Genomic DNA, 25,822 nt, shown 5'->3' on the forward strand with positions numbered 1-25,822 from the left:
TCCTGTCAACCAGGCAATGCTGTCTGGCGGGGTCTAGGGGAAGAGCCTTCTCTGTGGCAGCCCCGGCCCTTTGGAATCAACTCCCCCCCCAGAGATTTGTACTGCCCCCACCCTCCCAGTGTTTCTTAAGGCCTTAAATAGACATCTCTGCCAGCAGGCTTGGGGCCATTGAAATTTTAACATCTACCCCGGCCAGCGTCCCCTGTAAGCTGCACGTGTGCGCATGCGCGCGCCCCAAAATACTCCTCCGCAGACCCTTTTCCACGGGCGCGTGCTCCCCATCCCCCTGCCAGCCCATGGGGGGGCGGGGGCGGGGAGGCGCCGGCAGTAGAAAGAAAAGGAGCCGTGGCCACCCCTGCCTCACCACGGTGCCTCCGGCCCCCTCGCGCCCCTGGCCTCTCGGCCCTGCCCCCGCCTGCCCGATCCACCCCCTCTGCTCCTCCGCCGTCTCCTGCCTTGGGGCGCAACTTCTCCTGTGGCCAGTGGCTGCGGCTTCTTCTCCTCATCTGCGCTCCCAGCCAGGGGGCTGCGAGAGAGGGTTTTCTCCACGGGCTTTGGGAATGTCCGCCCCGCCCCTCTCACAGCCCCTTCACTGGAAGCTCTTTTGTCCTGGACTTTTCAGCAAGGGGGCTGCAGTAAAGTCAAGGCAGGTGTTCCCAAAGCACTTGGAGAAAGCACTCTCACAGCCCCCTCGCTGACAGAGAGAGAGAGGGGGAGAGAAAGTAAGTGAGAAAGAGAGAGCGAGCGAAAGGGGTGGAGAGAGATAGCAAGAGAGAGAAGAGAAAGAAAGAAAGAGAGATAGAAAGAAAGAGTGAGAGAGAAAGAAAGCAAGAGAGAGAGAGAGCAAGAGGGGGAGAGAGAAAGAGAGAGAAATGACTCTTGATTTAAAGCATATGGTAAAAAGTACCCAAATAATAACAGAGAAAAAAACCCCAGCTGTTTGTGTGTGTGTGTGTGTGTGTGTGTGTGTGAACTCTTGAACCATTTCCAATAGCTCACCTGTTATTCGAAATGGTTCAAGAGTTCATACACACACACACAAGGGGGGAGGAGACAGGGATGGAAAAAGAGAAGAAAATAGTAATAATAGTAATAGATTTTGGTTTTATTTTATTATTAATTTCTTTTAATAAAAAAGAAGGGCATTTTTAAAATTTATTTATTTGTTTGTTTGTTTGTTTATTTTTTTATTTGTTTATACTTCTATGCCGCCCAATCCCAAAGGGACTGTCACTCAGACACTATACTTTTCCGCCAACACCGAAAAAAAATTAGAGGGAACATTGACCCCAGCCTATGAAGTGAATGATAGGATGAATGTGGATGATTGGTTTTTAAATATATTGGGGTTTTAGAAATTAAATTGTATGTTTTTAGTATTGAAGTTGTTGTTGTTGCTGCTGCTGCTGCTGCTGCTATTGCTATTGCTGTTGTTGTTATTGTTGTTGTTATCTCTTTTATTTATTAAATATGAAACTCAGCCAACTGTACATTTAAAAATGCATTACCAATACATCATCATCATCATAGTTGTTGTTGTTGTTCTTCTTCTTCTTCTTCTTCCTCTTCTTCTTCTTCTTCTTCTTCTTCTTATTATTATTATTATTATTATCATTCTTATTATTATTATTATGTCAATACAACACAGCAAACGAGATCGCTATGCTGGATTTCGTATTTCATCACCCGTCGGGCGCTTCCCAAGCACCTAGGACTGCGTGATGTAGCGGCGAATTATGCTTGCCAATCCCAGTAAAGCCGCCTTTTGCAATTGACAGATGGAGATTTTGTCAATTCCGATGGTTTTCAAATGGTATTATTATTATTATTATTATTATTATTATTATTATTATTATTAAACATTTATCAGCACCAAACCTCAGCCTGTCTTGTTGTGTTGTACTGACTGGTACCCAGTGAAGGACTACCAAAATTTTTACTACCACACTGTGGGTGTGGCTTATGCAGGAAGCAACATTTTTCAGTGCAAATTGGATGTTCTGGGGTGGAGTTCCATTTTTGCTACCCCACTGCATCCCCCCCCCCCCATCCAGGCAGTAGCCCACCACACTGCTGGTGCCCCACCATTTGTCTGTTTTTAAACAGGGACTAATTTCCTGTCTGAATGAGATCAACAACTACTTACAGACCAATGAACAGGTTCTACTAGAAAAAAAAATCCTAACTAAATATGTAACTTTTCATGGCTAGATCCTTCTTGATCATGGGTTGATCTCCAGTTCTCTAAAAGTGTTTTATTGGGGGGAAATGTACCAAATTCTCCACTTTCTATCACTGGCCTATCTTCAAAACTTGGGACCACATCTGTGAGTTCTCCCTTCGGGCGCCAGCCTGAAGACATGGTAAGGGATTCAGGGAGTTGATGTTTTTCTCTTCCTTTCAATTATCTAAATCATACTGATTTATTTGCTGACTTTAGTTTACTGCAGAACTTTTTGCAACCTTTCTGAGGATGTTATAGAAATATGTAAGAAAATGATTTGATATAGACTTAAAAGCAAAGTTGAGTGAAGATTCTGGATATATCGATGGCTCTGGAGGTAGAAAGAAAATTTGGGAGTGGTTTCAGGGATATTATTTCTGTCCTGCTTGTGTCCTGGAAGAGGCTTTGGTTTCTACCAACATCATCTTTTCATTCTTCATTAAAATGAAGGTGCCACAGAGAAGGCTCAATCAGCAACTCAAATCATGGTGCTGATGCTTCTATTTGTGCTGATTGTGTGGCTACCAGAAGCTTGTGGGATGTGCAAAGCCAAATGTCTTCTGACTCTGGAGCAAAGTGAAGTAGACCCAGAGCATCATTACAAGTCAGGATATTATTTCATTAGTGGCATTGTATCTGCAAAGGATGCTAGGTTTCAATCACTGAACTTCAACAGAAGTCCTTCAACAAAATTTTTCACGTAAGTCAATCCTCCTGTACTTTATTAGAGTCACTGAATTTCTAATTTATTTTTATTTAGTTAGTTTGTCAAACATGTACTAGATAACAGGTTTAAGTATAAACATGAGCACATGAAATGAGTATGAATAAATGAGGTCAGGGATGGTAGGCACGCTAGTGTGCTTATGCACGTCCACTACAGACCTCTTAGGAATGGGGTGAATTACACAGTAGACAGTTTATGGGTGAAGTTTTCTCACACTACTTACCAAAGCTTACAAAACTTTTGCCAGACCCATCCTCGAATACAGCTCATCTGTTTGGAACCCATATCGCATCTCAGACATTAACACCCTTGAAAATGTCCAAAGATACTTCACCAGAAGAGCCCTTCACTCCTCCACTCGAAATAGAATACCCTATGAGACTAGACTTTCAATCCTGGGCCTAGAAAGTTTAGAACTAAGACGCCTTAAACAAGATCTAAGTATTGCCCACAAGATCATATGCTGCAATGTCCTGCCTGTCGGTGACTACTTCAGCTTCAACCACAACAACACAAGAGCACACAACAGATTTAAACTTAATATTAACTTCTCCAGACTTGACTGTAAAAAATATGACTTCAGTAACCGAGTTGTCGAAGCGTAGAACTCATTACCGGGCTCCATAGTGTCATCCCCAAACCTCCAACAATTTACCCTTAGATTATCTATGGTTGACCTATCCAGATTCCTAAGAGGTCAGTAAGGGGTGAGTACAAGTGACCTAGAGTGCCTTCCGTCCCCTGTCCTATTGTTCTCCTATATCTCCTATACCTTTCTTCTATTCCTATATCTCTTCTTCTATTCTTTCACTGATATGTTCTATTACTATACCTTCTTTTTTATTCTTTCTTAGATATATTTTACTATGAGTATCTCCTCTATAACCTTCATCATGTATTTTACTATGTGTATATAGATATATACCCACTAAAACCCTCATTGTGTATTGGACAAAATAAATAAATAAATAAATAAATAAATAAAAAATAAATAAGTTATGGGGGTTTGAGGAAGTAGCAATGGAGTCAGGTAGAGCATTCCAGGCATTGACCACTCTATTGCTGAAGTTGTATTTTTTGCAATTGAGTTTGGAGCAATTTACCTTGAGTTTGCATCTATTGTTTGCCTGTACATTATTGCATTTGAAGCTGAAGTTATTGTTAACAAGTAGGACATTGTAGCAGATAATTTTGTGTACTATGCTAAAGTCAGACCATAGGTGATAGGTTCAAGGTTGTCCAAGCCCAAAATTTCAAGCCTGGTGACATAAGGTATTCTATTGTGAGCAGAGGAGTGGAGTACTCTTCTTGTGAAATACTTTTTTATCCACTCAATTGTATTCAAGTCCGATATACACTGTAGATTCCATGCAGATGAGCTGTATTTGAGGATTGTTCTGCCAAAGGTTTTGTATGCCCTAGTTAGAAGTACACTATAAGCAGAGACGAAGCTTCACAAAATTAGTTTTAATTAAATTAATTAATTTTAATTGCTTAATTTTAATTAATTAATTAATTTTTAATGTTTACGGTTTCAGACCTCTGAAAAATCAGGGTGCTGTCCTTTTAATCTAATCCTTTTGCAAATTTACTACCTAAATTTATTTATTGATTTATTTATTTGACTTCAATGCCACCCAATCCCAATGGGACTCAGGGTAGCTTACAACAATATAATACAAATTACAATGACCTAAGTGCTCAAATGACCTAAGTGTTAAAGCCCACTGCAACAATGTCGCCAAAAAAGCTTCTAGAGTTGTTAACCTGATCCTACGCAGCTTCTGCTCAGACAATCTCACACTACTCACAAGAGCCTACAAAACTTTTGCCAGACCCATCCTAGACTACTGCTCATCTGTCTAGAGCCCATACTACATCTCAGACATCAACACCCTTGAAAATGTCCAAAGATATTTCACCAGAAGAGCCCTTCACTCCTCCACTCGAAACAGAATATCCTATGAAAATAGACTAACAATCCTGGGCCTAGAAAGCCTAGAACTACGGCGCCTAAAACACGATTTGAATATTGCCCACAAGATCATATGCTGCAACATCCTACTGGTCAATGACTACTTCAGATTCAACTGCAACAACACAAGAGCACGCAACAGATTCAAACTTAATACGAACCGCTCCAAACTTGACTGTACAAAATATGATTTCAACAATCGAGTTATCAAAGTGTGGAACTCATTACCAGACTCAATTGTGTCGGCCCCTAACCCCCAACATTTCTCCATTAGACTCTCCACGATTGACCTCTCCAGGTCCCTAAGAGGCCAGTAAGGGGCGTACATAAGTGCAATGGTGTGCCTTTCGTTCCCTGTCCAATTGTCTTTCCTTTATCTCACTTATCATATATATTTTCTACCTTTCATATATCCTCTCCTCTAAGTTCACTTTACCCATATATATATTACTACATGTCTATTTTTCTCCCTATGTACTTGTGTATTGGACAAATGAATAAATAAAAAATAAAATAAAATAAATAAAATGATAACAGAAGTCAAATATAAATATTAAGACAATAAAACCCCAATATAAAACCCACAGCACAAACAATCCAATTAACACACATTGGTTGATTGCATTGCGTTGAGTGGTATGAATATACCACTCAACACAATTCAGAAACAGAAACACAGAAACACAGAAGATTGACGGCAGAAAAAGACCTTATGGTCCATCTAGTGTGCCCTTATACTATTTCCTGTATTTTATCTTAGGATGGATCTATGTTTATCCCAGGCATGTTTAAATTCAGTTACTGTGGATTTAACAACCATGTCTGCTGGAAGTTTGTTCCAAGGATCTACTACTCTTTCGGCTACAATTATACTACTACAATTCAGCTGTGACAGATGGAAATATTCATGACCCCCAGGTCTGCTGGCAAAGCCAGGTCTTCACAGCCTTTCGGAAGGCCAGTAGGGTGGGAGCAGTACAGACATGGGGGGGAGTTGGTTCCACAGAGCCGGGGCAGCCACAGAGAAGGCCCTCCCCCACCTGCATTGCTTAGTTGATGGGAGACAGAGAAGGCCAACCCTGTGTGATCTTGTTGGTCTCTGGGAGGTATAAATCTGTCTTGTGGTCCCCTAGCTACCCACTCATAGATGACAAATTTCATTTTGGACTCTAAAGTATAAAACCAAACCAAAATATCTTTCTCTGTTCACTTCCCTTCCTATTCAATGAGCAGAGCTAGCTGCATCAACAGGGGAATACACTCCAAGACCAGGGAAGTCTTAATACCACTCTACTATGCCCTGGTCAGACAACACCTGGAGTACTGTGCTCAGTTCTGGTCACCACACTTCAAAAAAGACATTGAAACTCTGGAGAAGGTGCAGAAAAGAGCAACCAAAATGATCAGGGGTCTAGAAACTAAGACTTACGAAGAGAGACTGTGGGAACTGGGCATGGATAGCCTAGAGAAAAGGAGGGCCAGAGCAGACATGATAGCAGCCTACAGGTATAAGAGGGATTGTCACAGAGAGGAGGGGATCACTTTATTCTCCAGGGCACCAGAGGGCCGGATGAGGAACAACGGCTGGAAGCTGACCAAGGAGAGATTCAACCTGGAAATAAGGAAGAACTTCCTGATGGTCAGAACGATCAACCAGTGGAACAATCTTCCAGCGGACGTTGTGAACTCCAATACTCTGGACATTTTAAAGAGGAAATTGGACTGCCATTTGGCTGGGAGGCTATAGGGTTCCTGCTTAGGAGGGGGTTGGACTTGATGACCCGCATGGTCCCTTCCAACTCTAACAATAAATAAATAAATAAATAAATAAATAAATAAATAAATAAATAAATAAACAAACAAACAAACAAACAAACAAACAAACAAACAAACAAACAAACAAACAAACAAACAAACAAACAAATAAAAAACCTCTTCCTTGCACCTCACTCCTGATCTGGATGAACTCCTGGTCCAAGCAAAGAGGGATGCTGTATTTTCTTTCTGCATTGGAGATGAGATAATTCTACCATATTTTTTTTTCACCACACCAAAAACTATTGCCAGGATGAAAGAGCCCCAGTTGAGAGTATAGGCATTCATGGAGTTTGAAATTTTCTCTGGCTTTTATTCACACGTTTATGCCATGGAGCTAAAAAATATTGTTGTTGTTTTTTTAAAATAAAATATTATATTTACTATATTGGTAGAATAGTTGTTTGGTTTACTTATTTATTTGTACAATTCATTGGTTTTATAACACTGTATGTTTTTCAATTACACATAAAAAACAATAACAGAAGTACGTAAAGATTTTCTTTAAAAAACAGCCCAATAGAAAAAGTTCATCCAAAAGGCACTTTACCTGACTCTGTAGTTTCTTCCCCCAAACCCTGAAACTTTACCCGTAGACTGTCTGCCATTGATCTCATTCCATTCCTAAGAGAACTGTAAGGAGTGTCCATAATTACGAAAGAATGCCTACTGTCCCTGTCCTAATGTATACGTAACCATCCCATGTGCTCATAACTATGCTTACACATTTTATATATTCACAATCATGTTTATATTTTGTCACCAATCATATATGGTATATGCTTGACAAAATAATAAATAAATAAATCTTCATGCTGCCTCACAGTTTATTCATTTGTATAACTTGTCTTTGTGACACTGCCTTTCAATTGCAAATAAAAATAAGGTGTGATGCTAGTTTACCTCTTTGTGGTGCACCTTGCAGTAGCATGGAAATATGAACCAAATGACTAGCAACAAATGGCAGCTGGACTACATTGAAGAATTGGCAGTTAATGACAGTTGGCAGTCAGACATCTTTGTAGAATTCCTAGCTCTCTAAATACATGGCAGCGGATAAACAACATCAAGAGCTGACATAGAAACATAGAAACATAGAAGACTGACAGCAGAAAAAGACCTAATGATCCATCTAGTCTGCCCTTATACTACTTTCTGTATTTTATCTTAGGATGGATATATGCTTATCCCAGGCATGTTTAAATTCAGTTACTGTGGATTTACCAACCACGTCTGCTGGAAGTTTGTTCCAAGGATCTACTACTCTTTCAGTAAAATAATATTTTCTCACGTTGCTTTTGATCTTTCCCCCAACTAACTTCAGATTGTGTCCCCTTGTTCTTGTGTTCACTTTCCTATTAAAAACACTTCCCTCCTGGACCTTATTTAACCATTTAACATATTTAAATGTTTCGATCATGTTCCCCCTTTTCCTTCTGTCTTCCAGACTATACAGATTGAGTTCATTAAGTCTTTCCTGATACGTTTTATGCTTAAGACCTTCCACCATTCTTGTAGCCCGTCTTTGGACCCGTTCAATTTTGTCAATATCTTTTTGTAGGTGAGGTCTCCAGAACTGAACACAGTATTCCAAATGTGGTCTCACCAGCACTCTACATAGCGGGATCATAATCTCCCTCTTCCTGCTTGTTATACCTCTAGCTATGCAGCCAAGCATCCTACTTGCTTTCCCTACCGCCTGACTGCACTGCTCACCCATTTTGAGACTGTCAGAAATCACTACCCCTAAATCCTTCTCTTCTGAAGTTTTTGCTAACACAGAACTGCCAATACAATACTCAGACTGAGGATTCCTTTTCCACAAGTGCATTATTTTACATTTGGAAACATCGGATCAATGTCTGTTTTTTTCAGCATGAACCACCCTGTCCTTGGACTGGACATTGGCACTTGAGTCCATGTATTTGCCATGCATTAAATGTATAGAACAAGTTAAAAGAAAAAAGAAAGCAAGAAAACAACCAAGAAAGAACAAACCATCCAACGAAGGTCCATCCAACAGTTGTGGAACCTTCACTCAAAGTCTTCACTCAAAAGACTTAACTTTTTCTGATTGTCATCTGAGTGGCATACCTTTTCAGTTGTTCTGAATTCTAACTCCAAAAATGTATATAATTTAAAAGAAGTAATAGTCAATAGTTTCTTTGAACCATCTCAATGTTATTAACAGAAAGGAAACAAACAATCAAATAGGGTATTAAAAGTTTGAAATGAAATTGAAATAGTGTTAGTATTTCCAGGTAGGAGAATGATGTTGAAGTACCTTATGATTTAAACATTTCTATTGTTCTTATTCTTTTTTCTATGGTAATATTTTGGAATGTTAGAAACTACCTGGAAAAATAATTGTGATTGTGTTGACTAAAATATTATTGTGAAAAAAAATTAAGTATCATTTTTATTGATATGTTCATACCCACAGCAAATCATCCAAATTTGTTTGGAAAATCCTGCCCTTCCTTTTTGCTATTGAGGACATCAACCAGAAGGGCCACCTCTTATCTAACATCACCCTAGGTTATAATATCTATGAGAACTTCTTCAAGGTAGAGATGACTACAGATCCTTTGATGGAGCTGCTTTCAGATGGGGAGGCCAATGTACCAAACTACAGGTGTGGAAGGCAGAGAAACATGGTGGCTGTTCTGGAAGGGTCTGAGACTGGCATATCCATTCAGATTTCAACCATGTTGGGCACCTACAAGACCCCTCAGGTGTGTCTTTCTCAGGAGACACTTTTAAATCATGCAGCTTTCCATCAGAGATCCTCTCCTGTAAATGAAAAATAGAGTTTGTTTATGGAAATGAATGAAATTGCATTTACTTGTTAAATGTAAAATACCACCATCTCCTCTGCCTTTCAGATCAGTTACAGTCTTGCTTCCCAGATCCTGTGGGATAAAACTCAGTTTCCTTTCTTCTACCCGATGCTCCCTGCTGAAGGAATCCAGTACCCAGGAATAGTCCAGCTTCTCCTCTACTTCCAATGGACCTTGGTTGGTCTCCTTGCTCCAGAAACTGACCAGGGGGAGAGGTTCATGAGGACGATGTCTTCTTTGATGTTAAGGAATGGCATTTGTGCAGTTATACACCAAAGCTTTCCACTAAATGTGCATCAAATAGCTTTACATTTTAAAGAACATTACAAATGGAATGAAGCCAATGTCTTTGTTTATGGTTCGGAGACTAGTTCATTCAGGATAGGACTGCTGATTGTAGAACAAATTCTTCAAGGTGTTCAGCAACAATTTGTGGAAAAGGTCTGGATCACCACAGCTCACTGGGATCTCACTGTTGACTTAATGTTTTCTAGCCTTTCCTTTAAATACTGTGGTGCTATTTTTTCCTTTTCGATACAGAAAAGGAAATGGGCAAACTATGATGCTTTTAATCTCTTTCTCAAATCTATATTTAAATTTTGGAAGGAAATCTTTACATGCTCATCCACTAAGGATGCCTTTTCGGTAAAAGTCTGGAGACAGTGCAAACAGAGAGAAGGTCTAGTGCCTCTGAGGAAGGAGGATATTGATCGGATCTTGACTCTGGACAGCTATCTCATTTACAACACGATCTGGGCTGTGGGAAGGGTCTTACATTCAGCTTACATATCCACATCCAAAGGACCAGGGAGAAATAGGGGCACAAAGGCAGAAGCTTCAAGATTGAAGGCTTGGCAGGTATTTCTTTTCCATTAGTCATGTTTCTCCTGCAGATGGAAATCAGTTTTGTACCTTGGTTACTTATTCTGAAAAATTAAAGTATCCTGGAACTAAAATTCAAGTTAATTCCAAACTTTCATTTCCTCCATTTTCATCCCCCCCCTTTCTTTGGGCAATGTTTTCCTTTTTTATTTGTATTTTTTGAAGCAAGCAAATTTGTTTTAATTCTTCTTTAGTTATCTTTCTATTTACCATTTCATTGTCTTCCTCGTCTATTAAATTTAAGTCTTTTCCTTCCAAGTTTATTATTTCATCATTCTTTCTTTCTTTCTTTTATTTATTTATTATTTAGATTTGTATGCCGCCCCTCTCCGCAGACTCGGGGCGGCTCACAGCACGACACAACAATTAATAACAAATCCAAATATAATTTAAAATATTTAAAAAAGAACCCCATTTTGCTAACAAACACACACACAAACATACCATACATAAATTGTACATGCCCGGGGGAGGTGTTTCAGTTCCCCCATGCCTGACGACAAAGGTGGGTTTTAAGGAGTTTACGGAAGGCAGGGAGAGTAGGGGCAGTTCTAATCTCTGGGGGGAGTTGGTTCCAGAGAGTCGGGGCTGCCACAGAGAAGGCTCTTCCCCTGGGGCCCGCCAACCGACATTGTTTAGTTGACGGGACCCGGAGAAGGCCCACTCTGTGGGACCTAATCGGTCGCTGGGATTCATGCGGCAGAAGGCGGTCTCGGAGATATTCTGGTCCAGTGCCATGAAGGGCTTTAAAGGTCATAACCAACACTTTGAATTGTAACCGGAAATTGATCGGCAGCCAATGCAGACTGCGGAGTGATGGTGAAACATGGGCATACCTAGGTAAGCCCATGACCACTCTCGCAGCTGCATTCTGCACGATCTGAAGTTTCCGAACACTTTTCAAAGGTAGCCCCATGTAGAGAGCATTGCAGTAGTCGAACCTCGAGGTGATGAGGGCATGAGTGACTGTGAGCAATGAGTCCCGGTCCAGATAGGGCCGCAAGTGGTGCACCAGGCGAACCTGGGCAAACGCCCCCCTCGCCACAGCTGAAAGATGTTTCTCTAATGTGAGCTGTGGATCAAGGAGGACGCCCAAGTTGCGGACCCTCTCCGAGGGGGTCAATGATCCCCCCCCAGGGTAATGGACGGACAGATGGGATTGTCCTTGGGAGGCAAAACCCACAGCCACTCCGTCTTATCCGGGTTGAGTTTGAGTCTGTTGACATCCATCCAGGCCCCAACAGCCTCCAGACACCGGCACATCACTTCCACTGCTTCGTTGACTGGACATGGGGTGGAGATGTAAAGCTGGGTATCATCAGCGTACTGATGATACCTCACCCCATGCCCTTGGATGATCTCACCCAGCGGTTTCATGTAGATATTAAATAGCAGGGGGGAGAGGACCGGCCCCTGAGGCACCCCACAAGGGAGAGACCTCGGAGTCGACCTTTGACCCCCCACTAACACCGACTGCAACCGACCGGAGAGGTAGGAGGAGAACCACTGAAAAACAGTGCCTCCCACCCCCAACCCCTCCAGCCGGTGCAGAAGGATACCATGGTCGATGGTATCGAAAGCCGCTGGGAGGTCAAGAAGCACCAGGACAGAGGATAAACCCCTGTCCCGGGCCAGCCAGAGATCATCCATCAACGCGACCAAAGCAGTTTCCGTGCTGTAACCGGGCCTGAAACCCGACTGCTGGGGACCTAGATAATCGGCTTCTTCCAAGGACCATTGGAGCTGGAGTGCCACCACCTTCTCAACAACCTTCCCCATAAAGGGAAGGTTGGAGACTGGACGATAGTTATTAAGTACGGCTGGGTCCAGGGAAGGCTTCTTGAGGAGGGGGCGCACGAGCGCCTCTTTATAGAGTGTTGGAAAAACTCCCGTCCCCAAGGAAGAGTTGTCACCTCCCTGTTGGCCAAGACCAGCCAGGAGGGACACGGATCCAGTAAACAGGTGGCGGAACTCACAGCTCCAATGGCCTTGTCCACTTCATCAGGTGTCACCAGATCAAACTCTTCCCAGACAGGTGGACAAGTACATGCCCCAGTCACCTCGACTGATTCATTGTCAGTCAACTCTGTTTTCCAATTGGAGTCGAGGTCGGCCCGGATCTGAGCGATTTTATCAGCGAAAAACGTGTTAAAATCTTCGGCACTGCTCTGCAAGGGCTCCCCAACTCCCCCCTGGTTGAGAAGGGAGTGGGTCACCCTAAACAGAGCGGCCGGGCGGGATTCCGCTGATGCAATCAAGGCGGCATGGTATGCGCATCTTGCCACCTTGAGCACCACTTTGTAAGTCTTAATAAAAGCTCTTACAAGTGTTCGATCAGATTCAGACCTACTCTTCTTCCATCGCTTCTATCTCTTTGTTCTATCTTTTGCAGAAAGTTCTTTTAAAGTAATCTAGAGCTATTTCTTTTTTTCTTTTCTAGCTGGTGTTGTATCTTTTCATCTTTGCCTTTTAATTGTTGTATCATTTTTTTTCTATCTTTCTTTTTTCAGTCTACAGGATAGCCACCTGCCTGGTTTATTGGCATTTTCAAAGTGACCTTGTTTCAGTAATTTAATTTTCCTTACTACCTCTTCTTGATCCTGGAAATTTGTATATAATCAGTGTTTTTTCTTTTACAATTTTTGAATTTTGAGGATCTTGTTGTTAATCTCTTTCGAATTGTTTCAGATTATCAAACAGTTGCTTTTGCTGTATCCCTTTCTCTTTATTTCTTCTGGCCAAATGAGCAATTGTCACCCCTCTTTGGTAGGCTTTTGCCATGTCCCATAGGTTTTGTAGTGTTGTATCATGGTTCTTGTTGTGTTCGATAAAAATTTCCATTTCTTTTTTTATGTTTTATATATTCCTGTTCCTTTACGATTTCTGTATTTAACATCCATCTCCTATTTTTTTTCATCTTTCCAAGTTATTTTAGGGGATTGTGGTCAGCTCTTTCATTTACCCCTATTTCTATTGAATTCGTCAAATTTTCCATCTTTTTATATGGCCAGACCATGTCTATTCTAGGCCACGATCTGTTTGGGTACAAATAGAATGTATAGTCTCTCACTTCACAATTGCATTCTCTAGTCTACAGCAATCTCTTGAGATCAGAACACATTTCGTGAAATGATTTTGGCAAATTTTTTCTCTTCTTTTGTATTTTTTTTAATTATCAGTTTTATAGTCTCTATCATTGTTGACAATACCATTAAAATCTCCCACTAGACATATATTTTCAAGGCCTGCCTTGGTTATTTTTTAACGCAAATTAGTAAAAAAAAATCCTCTTTTTTATTTGGGGCATAAATTATTATCTCAGCCTTCTGCTGCACGAATCCCAGCGACCAGTTAGGTCCCACAGAGTGGGTCTTCTCCGGGTCCCGTCAACTAAACAATGTCGCTTGGCAGGACCCAGGGGAAGAGCCTTCTCTGTGGCTGCCCGGCCCTCTGGAACCAACTCCCCCCAGAGATTAGAATTTCCCCCACCATCCTTGCCTTTTGTAAGCTTCTTAAAACCCACCTCTGCCGCCAGGCATGGGGGAATTGAGATACTCTTTCCCCCTAGGCCTTTACAATTTTATGCATGGTATGTCTGTATGTATGTTTGGTTTTATAATAAGGGTTTTAACTGTTTTAATATTGGATTGTTATATGCTGTTTTTATTACACTCCCCCCGGAGATCAGGACTGCCCCCACCCTCCTTGCCTTTTGCAAATTCCTTAAAACCCAACTCTGCCATCAGGCATGGGGCAATTGATTCCCCAAGGCCATTTCTGTTTTATATATGGTTTGTCTGGGATGTTTGACTGTTTTTATATTAAGGGTTTTAAACTGTTTTTTAATCATTGGATTTGTACTGTGTTTTGTTGTTGTGAGCCGCTCCGGGTCTATGGAGAGGGGCGGCATACAAATCTAAATAACAACAACAACAACAATAATAATAATAATACTAATAATAATAATGTGAACTTTCTACTGAATGGGAAACTCAGATTCAGGTTTCACAGTGTAGGTGCCAGGAAGGCTCCAGAAATAAATTAGAACTTTGAGAAGTAGTTTGACTTGGACTTTGATTTAGTTTGGATGTTACTTGGAAAAGATAATCAAGCAACAAACAAACACCTAGAAGCAAACAAAGTAATAACCAAAAGCTAACATGGGTTTGTCAAAAACGGATCATGCCAGACTAATCTTATAGCATTCTTTGACAAATTGACAAAGTTAGTGGACCAGGGGAATGTTGTCAATGTGTTTTACTTGGACTTCAGTAAAGCATTTGACAAAGTGGACCATAACCTACTACTAGATAAAGTAGAAAAATGTGGGATGGACAGCAACATTACTAATAGTGTCTGTGTATAGTATATCCTTATTGATATCATTAATATCCTTCCTTTCTCATCTGAATAAATCTTTTTTGATTCTAACTCTTTCTTAATATAGGTAGCTATACATTTCTTTCTTTTTCTTTTTAGTTAGTGCTGTAAATAATTGACCTAGTTTTTCTTGTTGTAACTCTTTTTCATTTTGTTGGGGAATGTGAACTTCCTGTAAACAAATGATATCAATAGTAATATTCTGTTTTTGGAGTTTGGTGAAAATATTTTTACCAAACCATTTATGGGTTTTTCCATTCTTTATTTGTGTGTCTGTCTCCTATTATAGATTATGACCTATAAAGCCCTTCATGGCACCGGACCAGATTATCTCTGGGACCGCCTTCTGCCGCACGAATCCCAGCGACCAGTTAGGTCCCACAGAGTGGGCCTTCTCCGGGTCCCGTCGACTAAACAATGTTGTTTGGCAGGACCCAGGGGAAGAGCCTTTTCTGTGGTGGCCCCGGCCCTTTGGAACCAGCTCTCCCCAGAGATTAGAATTGCCCCCACCCTCCTCGCCTTTCGTAAGCTCCTTAAAACCCACCTCTGCAGTCAGGCATGGGGGAACTGAGATATTCCTTCCCCCTAGGCCTTACAATTTATGCATGATAAGTTTGCATGTATGTTTGGTTTTATAATAAGGGTTTTTTAGTTGTTTTAGTATTGGATTGTTACATGTTGTTTTTATCATTGTTGTGATAAATAATAATAATAATAATAATAATAATAATAATAATAATAATACGTTCTATTTTCCTTCTGCACTGTCATTCTTATTCCTTCTATTGTTCTTTTTCTTTGGGGATTCTTTCTTTTTCTATCACAGTTTCTTCTGAAATCTGTTCTTCTTGCTTCTACCATTCAAATCTTCTCCTTCCTCCACGATAAATTGTTCATAAAACTCTTGGGCCATGTCTTCATTTTCTATTTTGAATATCTTTCCCTGTCAGGAAATCAAACTTCCCTCAAGGACTAACCATCTAAAAAGCACCCTCTGTTTGTTGAGCAACCCTATTTATTTTTATTTTATTTATTTGTTTTGTCAAGTACGTATTGGCGGTATACAAAGATATAATAACATTTCTATACATGATACTTGTAAAAGAGAAACATTAGGGCAGGGGATGGAAGGCATTCTAGTGCACTTATGCATGCCCCTTACTGACCTCTTAGAAATTGTGAGGGGTCAATAGTGGATAGTCTAAGGCAGTGATGGGATCCTATGGGAACGGTCAGGAATACAGTTCTGGTAGCAAAATTTGGAGCTCCATCTCAGAGCACTCAATTTGCACTGAAAGATGTTGAAACAAAATGCATAAGCCAAACCCACAGTGTAGTAGTAAAAATTTTGGTAGCCCATCACTGGTCTAAGGGTAAAGTTTTGGGGGTTAGGTGATGATGCTAGAGCCTGATAGTGAGTTCCATGCACCAACCACTTGGTTACTAAAATCATATTTCCTGCTGTCGAGTTTAGAGCGGTTTACTTTAAGTTTGTATCTGTTGTGGTTGAAGCTGATTTTATGGGCTTTGCTTGGGTCGTGTTTAAGGTGACATAGTTCTAAGCTTTCTAAACCTAGGATTGTATGTCTAGTTGTTTAGGTTATTCTGTTTCGAATAGAGGAGTGGAGGGGTCTTCTAGTAAAATATCTCTGGACATTTTCTAGAGTGCCAAGGTGCAGTATCCACTTCTATGGTCTCTTAGTCATTTTGGAATTTGCTTTAAAATCTGGATTATAGTTTCCTCTTTTTTGCCTTAAGTATTCCACTTCTAAACTCTTTCCTGGTGCATCTAATATGCACTTCTTTAGGCAATTTATTTTGCCTTGCATAATTAATATGCACTCTATAGATATCATCCAACCCATTCACTACTTCTTCTTTATCTTTTTGTAAAATACCTGAGATTATTTCTATTATTGTCTCTCTGAAGTTTTCATCCTTATTTGCTGTTACATTTTGAAAGCGTAAATAGAAGGTGGCTCTATCAATTTCCAAATTTATTATCTATTCCTCTAATTTCCTATTAATGATCACTAGTTTTTGGTCAACTGTTTCAACCTTTTTCTGTTTGACCTGTTCATTTTTCAACTAATGTTATTCATTGTTCATTTTCCCCCTAGTATTTGTTGGATGGTGCCCATCTATTGTTGACCTTTTGTATATCTTCTCTCATATTCTCATAATTTCTATCAATTTTTTGTTGCATCTTTAGCATTGTCTCTTGTATGATATTTTCATTGTTTGTGTCTGGTTGCTGGTCTTTTTGCTCTCAATGGATCTTTGGGTTAAGGAGATGCCACTGGCAAAGTAAGATTTGATGTGGGTGGGTTGCTAACTTTTGAATGGCGGATGTTGTAGACATCTTAAGTAGTTTAACAAGGTCTCTCAGTTCTACCATTCCCCACACTAGATTCCTGTATTTTCTCTTATGTTTTAATGTTCTAATTTCAGGTCTCTTAGCTTAACTTAATTTAATTTATACTCTTAACTTATTTTGAGTTATTTCTATGGATATAATAATATAGCTATTTTTCCAAAAGAAGGTGCTGTATGTTATTCAAATTGATTCTAATTTTTCTCAAATTAATAAGTCAAGTATGTATAGTATAAATATGAGGTTTCTAATTTTTCTATCTAATTGCTCTAAAATTAATTAGTGGTAAAATTAAATAAAATTACATAGAATGACAGAAGTATTTCTATTCAATAACCCCAACTCTCTCCTTGTTACCAATTCTACAAACAGCAATTCAAATATTCATATATTAACAATCGTTATCTTATTACAAAATTTTCTTCATAAAGGAACTGTGCCTATCATTAATTAATGTCCAGAATATCATTGAGCTCCAGCTACCAGCCCTAGATGATATCTTCGCATCTCGCTGTTCTAGGAAGGTGCACAACATTCTCAGACTCTTCTCATTTTGAAGATACAGAACAATTAACTCAGACCACACATTTTATAAATAGTTTTTATCCCAGAACTATGCTCACACTTAACAATGAACTAAGGGGTCACCATCAGTGAGCTGTTGGACAGTACTACTTGGTCTGTTGTGTAGATGTTTGGGTGGTTCAGGGTGGGGAATTTGTGGCCAGGGCATGTTTTTTTGGGATTGTTATGTATATTGGGACTGGTCTTTAGATGTTATGTGAATTTTGTTGTATGGATATACTGTGACAATGACAGTAAAGTATTTATTTATTTAATTCTATCAATATTTTTTTATTTGGGTTATTAACTTGATATGGTTACTGTTTTGTTGTATTTACCTATTCAAAATTATTTATATATAATACTTATAGTAGCTATATATGTTACTTAGAAACACATTCTTAACAAATCAGTCTAAAGAAAAATACATTTATTTATTCTTATTAGTGCTCTTAGTGGTTAGACTGTCTCTCAATTTCAGGGTAAAGGCTTAGTTATCAACTTTATTTCATCATGCTTGGCTCCTCAAGTTGCAGCTATCTCCTACAAGTCCAGATATATTTGGTCAAAATTATTATTCCTATTTTGGGGGAATGATCAAAGGCAACATGAGAAAATATTATTTTACTGAAAGAGTAGTAGATCCTTGGAACAAACTTCCAGCAGACGTGGTTGGTAAATCCACAGTAACTGAATTTAAACATGCCTGGGATAAACATATATCCATTGTAAGATAAAATACAGGAAATAGTATAAGGGCAGACTAGATGGATCATGAGGTCTTTTTCTGCCGTCAGTATTCTATGTTTCTATGTTTCTATATTCTTGATATTGATATTCTTCTAGCTATGTTAGACACTTAAAACAGAACCTGTTGTGTTTTTTTTAAATCAGAGGAAGAGAGAAACGTTTTGACCTCTCCAGCATGTACAAACACTATTTTGAAAGAATTTATGATGTCCTCTCATCTTCTTTTACTTTACTTTTCAGCTTCACTACTTCCTTCAAAGCTCCCAATTTTACAATAATTCCATAGATGATGTATATATGGATGAGAAAGGAGATTTAACAGCTGACCTGGATGTTGTGAACTGGGTTGTATTCCCCAACAAGTCTGTTACAAAAGTGAAATTTGGGAGACTAGTAAAAGGGGTATCCCAGTATTTTGAATTTACAGTAGATCAGAAGAGTATCACACAGATGGAAATGCTGAACAAGGTGGGGCAAAATATGTTTTATTACGCTGAAGGTGCAACAAGAAGATTCCACTTTGATGGTGTGGTATGATGTGGGTTTGCTTTCAATGCTTTTGGGCTGTTTAAGTACCCATAAAATATATAGTTTTCAGATCTTTAAATAAACCACCAATAAATACTTGACAAAACACATAAATGAATGAATGAATGAATGAATGAATGAATGAATGAATGAATGAATGATTCACCAAGTTTATAGAAAGGGAGTGTTGTGGCTTGTCAGCCGCTGGTACCTCCAGCACCCAAATTAGAGGAGGATGAGGATGTGTGGGAGTCAGGGTCTGCATCAGGGCAACCTGGGAACTCTAAGGAGAAGATGGAATGGAGCTGGCAGAGAGAGAGAGAGAGAGATACAGAGGCAGAGCCTGGGCCATATGTCAGCCCTGAGATGGAGAGTCAACAGCCTCCATGTCTGGCATTGGCTGATGAAGAGGAGGAACAGCTGGCCCCAGTGCCTGAAGGTAGAGAAGAAGAGAGCAGTGGAAAACCATGGGCTAATCCTGGGAAAGGAAGAACCATCACTGCTAGCAAGGCCCCACCCTAGCTCTGAAGGCAGGGAGTAGAGATGAATAGGTGTGGCATGCTACTAGTGATCTTTTGGCTGGATAGACTTGTTAGCCTGTGAGAGAAACTTTTTACTGAGGCTGCCAGCATTCCTAATAAATGAATCTTTTGAGTCCATGTCAGAGGGATTGTCATGTTTGGGGAGCTGGCTCAGAACAGGGAGATAGCCTGATCCATTTAGGCAAATAACCTGCTTAACTTTGCCAAAGCAAAGAATCCGTCCAATAGTTGTCCGATAAATTTTACGTCTTCATTTAAAATGAAAACCCAAATTTGTAGCCTGTATGAAACACCAGAATAGTAAATGTCGAAGGAGATTCTCAGTCATCCAGGATATGGTTATCCCAAAGGTGCTTTTCCAAAAGACAACTGGACTTTCTTGGTTCTTCCTTGAAGTTCTGAACTTAAGAAGCTTCTTGGATGAGAAGTGAAATGTCGACAAGGAAAAACAAAGAAAATCCAGTTGCCCTTTATCTTTGGGATCAAAGAAGGGCAGAGAGACCAAGAAGGAATATTTAGAAAAGAAATGTGCAGATCACTTCCATAGATAGGATATATTTGAACGAGAAGGGGGAATCTTACAACTGATCTGGACATTGTGAACTGGGATGTTTTCCCCAACAAATCTGTCAAGAGAGTGAAGTCTCTCAAAAATTAGTCATTCCAGGAGTTGAAATTTACAACTGACAAGAAGAGTATCAAACAATTGGAGATACTGTAGATTATTCCTATGAAGGTGGCAAAAACAGGATTACCATATTTTTCGGAATGTAAGATGCACCCCCCCCCCAAAAAAAAGAGGCTGAATGCATCTTATATTCTGAATGTAGCTTTTTTGAAATATTTTTTTCTAGTCCTAATGAGGTGCTAACCATCTTCCTGGCTTGCAGGATTCCTACTCCCTCCAAAGAAGGTTTTTTTGCAGTCCTACATCTTTGTAGGCTTTTTTTCATTCCTACCCACCCCAAAGAAGTTTTTTTTCAATCCTAACTAAAATAATGTGCCGAAGCTGATCGGACTAAGGACATTAGCCAGAGGAATACCTGCTAGGTCGATTTCCCCCTTATTTTCCTCCCCTAAAACTAAGGTGCATCTCATACTCTGCTGCGTCTTATACTCTGAAAAATATGGTACACTTTTTGGATGGGTGGCATTTGCTTTGAATATCATGCTTTTGCATCAGATGATCACAAGGGTAAATATCTTCTTTATCAGCTATTGAGGAGCCCAAGAAAAACAGACTCTTCAATTTTCATACAAACTATTCACAAAGCCTATGGAAAGAGAGGTTGTTTGAGCCAGTCATGTTGTGCCATTTAGTTATCCCATATAGAGTCCAATCAAAAATGAAATCCATCTCTAAATTTTAAATGAATGTCTAAAACTCAAAGTATGCATGAAACATCAAAGTGGGAAAGAAACCAAGATGGAATAACACTGATTAAACTAATAAAGAAGAATATTTCAGGATTGAAATGAGGGACTCTTGGTGCTCTCTGGGCTTGGCTGTTTTCTTGCAGACATTTCATTACTTGAACTAGGTAACATCATCAGGACACAACTTATTTCAGGTTAGGAAATGTTTGCAAGGAAATAATCAAGCCCAGAGAGCACAAGGACATCTCACAGCACAATCTGTTCAATGAACCTCACATTTCATATTGACTTGTAATTAGTCAACATTAAATCTTGAACTGGAGATCGCAAAACACTTCTTCCTTTGCCCTGTTTCTGAAAATAAGTTAATTTTCTTGATATTTCTCCTCCCTGTCTTTAGTCCCTACCTCCTTCCAGGTGTGTGGAAAGCTGTCATGCTGGTTTCATGAAGGTGGGTCAGGAAGGGAAACCCATCTGTTGCTATGACTGTTTTCCTTGTACAGAAGGAACTGTCTCCACTGTGGAAGGTGGGTGAAAGAAGAGGCAGATTTTTGGGGAAAACTACTCTGACAGTAATCCTGGAATTTTAATTGTGAACAGAATATTAAAAGATAGGGATCGAGGAGAGGTTAGCATAAAAAGGGAGATATAACAATGACAATGACAAAGACAATGACAATGACAATAACAATAACAATTTATTAGATTTGTATGCCACCCCTCCACGAAGACTCAATATAATTTATTGTGCTTCATCTTATATACTGATTAACCTCTGGAGAAATTGAGAACTGCCTTGCCTCACCTTGCCTTGCCTGAATGCAAAAGATGTAACCTCTAAAAGTAGCTAAACACTTAAATATATAACCATTGTTGCATACTACCCAATACATTGTCCATACACATTCATGTACACCATCACCATGTTGGGTCCTTAGTGCTCCCTGAGCTTTGTTGTTTTCTTGCAGACATTTCTTTTTTTCTTTATTTTCTTTATATATTTATTAGATTTGTATGCCGCCCCTCTCCGATTAGGCAACATCATCAATGCTAGAAGGGAGGGGAGTTTGCTGTCTATTTATATATGTAGTTTGCCCTGTCAATGTTAATGGAATTGTTCATGATAATTCTTTGATTAAGCTGTTGCTTGTTATCAGTTTGTAGTTCTCTTCTATTTGTATACCAGTTCCAGGTTCATTAGTAAAATGCATCTGATGGAAGAAACGGCTTTATAGCAGATGTAAATCTTGCTGTTTACAGATGCCGAAAAATGTACCAAATGTCCAGCTGATCAATTTTCAAACCTCAACAGAGATAATTGCATACCTAAGATTGAAACTTTCCTATCCTATCAAGAAAATTTGGGGATCATCCTCGTTACCCTTGCCTTGCTTCTGTCATTGGTAACAGTTTTAATCTTAGGAATCTTCATTAAATTCCAAGAAACACCCATAGTCAAAGCCAACAATCAGGATCTCTCCCACATTCTCCTTATCTCCCTCCAGCTTTCCTTCTTGACCTCCTTACTATTCCTTGGCCAGCCACGGACTGCTACTTGCCTTCTCCAACAAACAGCCTTCAGCAACATCTTCACAGTTGCCATTTCTACAGTCTTGGCCAAAACAATCACTGTGGTATTAGCATTCTTTGCAGCAAAACCAGGGAATAATATACAGAGATGGTTAGGGAAGACCTTGGCCAATTCTATCATACTTTCATGTTTGGGCATCCAAGCTATCATCTGCAGCATCTGGTTGAGCACTTCTCCCCCATTCCCTGAGTCAGACATGTACTCACAATCTGCAGCGATCATCCTGCAATGTAATCAAGGCTCTGTTGCCATGTTCTACCTTGCCCTTGGCTACATGGGTTTCCTGGCTTTCATCTGCTTCACAGTGGCTTTCCTGGCCAGAAATCTCCCAGGGGCTTTCAATGAAGCCAAGCTCATCACCTTCAGCCTGCTAGTCTTCTGCAGTGTCTGGATATCCTTTGTTCCCACATACCTGAGCACCAAGGGGAAATATATGGTGGCTGTGCAGATCTTCTCCATCTTGGCTTCAAGTACTGGCCTGCTAGGCTGCATCTTCATCCCTAAATGTTATATAATATTTTTAAGACCAGACCTGAATACGAAAGAATATTTGATGTCAAAATAATATATAAATGAACTTATCATATGACCTTCCCTCAAATGCTAGTTAATAATTCAAAGATATTAGTGTGTGTTGTGGCTTGTATGCATCTCACACAGCTGGTCACAGATCCCGAGGATTGAGAGCCCTTCATGGAACCGGACCAGACTATCTCAGGGACCGCCTCCTGCTGCACGAATCCCAGTGACCAGTTAGGTCCCACAGAGTGGGTCTTCTCCGGGTCCCATCAACTAAACAATGTCGCTTGGCGGGACCCAGGGGAAGAGCCTTCTCTGTGGCAGCCCCGACCCTCTGGAACCAACTACCCCCAGAGATTAGAATTGCTCCCACCCTCCTTGCCTTTCATAAGCTTCTTAAAACCCACCTCTGCCGCCAGGCATGGGGGAACTGAGATACTCTTTCCCCCTAGGCCTTTACAATTTTATGCATGGTATGTCTGTATGTATGTTTGGTTTTACAATAAGGGTTTTTAACTGTTTTAATATTGGATTGTCATATGCTGTTTTACTACTGTTGTTAGCCACCTTGAATCTACGGAGAGGGGCGGCATACAAATCCAATAAAATAAAATAAAATCAGATGGGTGTGGGCTGGTACCCTAAGCCTGTGTATCTGGCATCCGAGTCTGATAGTGAGGAGATCAGACAGGATGTGGTGTCATAGGCTGAAAGCCCACCAGGGCCTTCTGCACATCCTGAGGTACGCATGAATAACTCAGAAGAAGAGGAGGAACCTCTTCTTGATGCTAGGGTACGCAGAGTTTCCAGAAAGCATGAGTGGCTAAGCGAGGAGGTCACTGCATGAAGATATCTCTTAAACAATTGGCCACACCTTTAGGCTATGTAAAGTTGAGCCAAGTGATGAATTCAGTATGGAAGTCAACTTTCGTTATGTTCAGGGCTGGGCTACTGCCTAGATGGGGTGGGGAGATGCAGTGTGGTATTGAAAATGGAGCTCCATCCCAGAGCACCCAATTTGCACTGAAAGATGTTGAAAGAAAATGCAGGCCGTCCTGCATAAGCCACACCCATAGTGTGGTAGTAAACATTTTGGTAGCCCTTCACTGGTTATGTTCCAGATGTCCACTTGGATTTCTCTCTTGGAATATTATTTCAATGATGAATTGTGAACTGGGGAGTTGGGGTCATTATCTCCGGGCTTCCTGCCAACTCAAAGTGAGTCGGTTAATAAGAGCTGTGTGATCAAAGAAAATATCTGTGACTTTTGTCTTTCTTCTTTCTTTCTTTTATTAGATTTGTATGCCACCCCTCTCCGTAGACTCGGGGTGGCTCACAACAATAATAACACAATATGTAACAAATCTAATAATTAAAAGTCATTAAAAACCCCTTATTAAAAAAAGAAAACATACACACAAACATACCATACATAAACTGTATAGGCCCGGGGGAGATGTCTCAGTTCCCCCATGCCTGGCAGCAGAGGTGGGTTTTAAGAAGTTTACGAAAGACAAGGAGGGTGGGGGCAGTTCTAATCTCAGGGGGGAGCAGGTTCCAGAGGGTCAAGGCCACCACAGAGAAGGCTCTTCCCCTGGGTCCCGCCAGACGACATTGTTTAGTCGACGCGACCCGGAGAAGACCAACTCTGTTGGACCTAACCGGTTGCTGGGATTCGTGCGGCAGAAGGCGGTCTCGGATATATTCTGGCCCGATGCCATGAAGGGCTTTATAGGTCATGACCAACACTTTAAATTGTGATTGGAAACTGATTGGCAGCCAATGCAGACTGTGGAGGGTTGGTTTTCTATTTTGAACTGTAATTAGCAGCTGGCATCAAACAGATTTATTTCTTGCTTCGTTGCTGGATTTCTAAATCCAAACCCTTCTGCTCTTAAAATATTGGAAGTATATGCTTTAATCTTGCAAAATCAGCATGCATGGGTCTATTTCTTAGGGTGCTCATCGCTGGGACAGAACAAGTATGTACTTTTAAGTTCATTAAAAAGCCTGTGTTCACACACACACACACACACACACACACACACACACTTTTATGTTGCATCAAACAGAAATAAATGGGTGCGGTACCTGCATTGTTTTGTTAATGACCAGCAGAAAGACTGGGCAGAGTACCTTGCTGTAGCCAAATTTGCTTATAAAAACTCTCAGCAAACTTCCACTCAGATCACTCCTTTCTTCGGCAGCTATGGCTATCATCCCAGATTCGATTCTCCAGTTCTGTGGCAGAGGAGTTTTTGTCCAAGCTCCAGGCCATTCACCAGATGGTGAAGCAATACTTGAATAAGACAAAAGAGGATTACAATAGATTTGCAAACTGCTCTCATTGAGACACCCCACTTTTGGCTGTTGGAGACTGAGTTTGGCTTCCCCCCAAATATTTATCCTCAGAAAAACTGCACTGAAAGCTCGCTCATTGGCTTGTGAGTCCATTCCCAGTGGAAAAGGTCATCAACCAGGTGACTTATTGTCTGACTTTGCTTGTCTGCTTCGTCCCATCTCAAAATGGGTGAACAGTGCAGTCAGGCGGTAGGGAAAGCAAGTAGGATGCTTGGCTGCATAGCTAGAGGTATGACAAGCAGGAAGAGGGAGATTGTGATCCCCTTATATAGAGTGCTGGTGAGACCACATTTGGAGTACTGTGTTCAGACCTCACCTACAAAAAGATATTGACAAAATTGAGCGGGTCCAAATTGAGCGGGCTACAAGAATG

General features: G+C 40.4%; 1 protein-coding gene across 1 annotated transcript; it reads left to right on the forward strand.

The window, feature by feature from the left end:
• Positions 1 to 2,709: 2,709 nt before the first annotated feature.
• LOC139159117 (vomeronasal type-2 receptor 26-like) lies at positions 2,710 to 23,134 on the forward strand. Its single transcript, XM_070736477.1, has 6 exons — positions 2,710 to 2,924; positions 9,185 to 9,476; positions 9,627 to 10,439; positions 18,772 to 18,999; positions 21,379 to 21,505; positions 22,239 to 23,134. The coding sequence occupies exons 1-6, from the start codon at positions 2,710 to 2,712 to the stop codon at positions 23,132 to 23,134; spliced, it is 2,571 nt and encodes an 856-aa protein (XP_070592578.1).
• The last annotated feature ends 2,688 nt before the right edge of the window (positions 23,135 to 25,822 follow it).

This window comes from Erythrolamprus reginae, chromosome 2 (genome assembly GCF_031021105.1).
Source record: "Erythrolamprus reginae isolate rEryReg1 chromosome 2, rEryReg1.hap1, whole genome shotgun sequence".
NCBI lineage: Eukaryota > Metazoa > Chordata > Lepidosauria > Squamata > Dipsadidae > Erythrolamprus > Erythrolamprus reginae.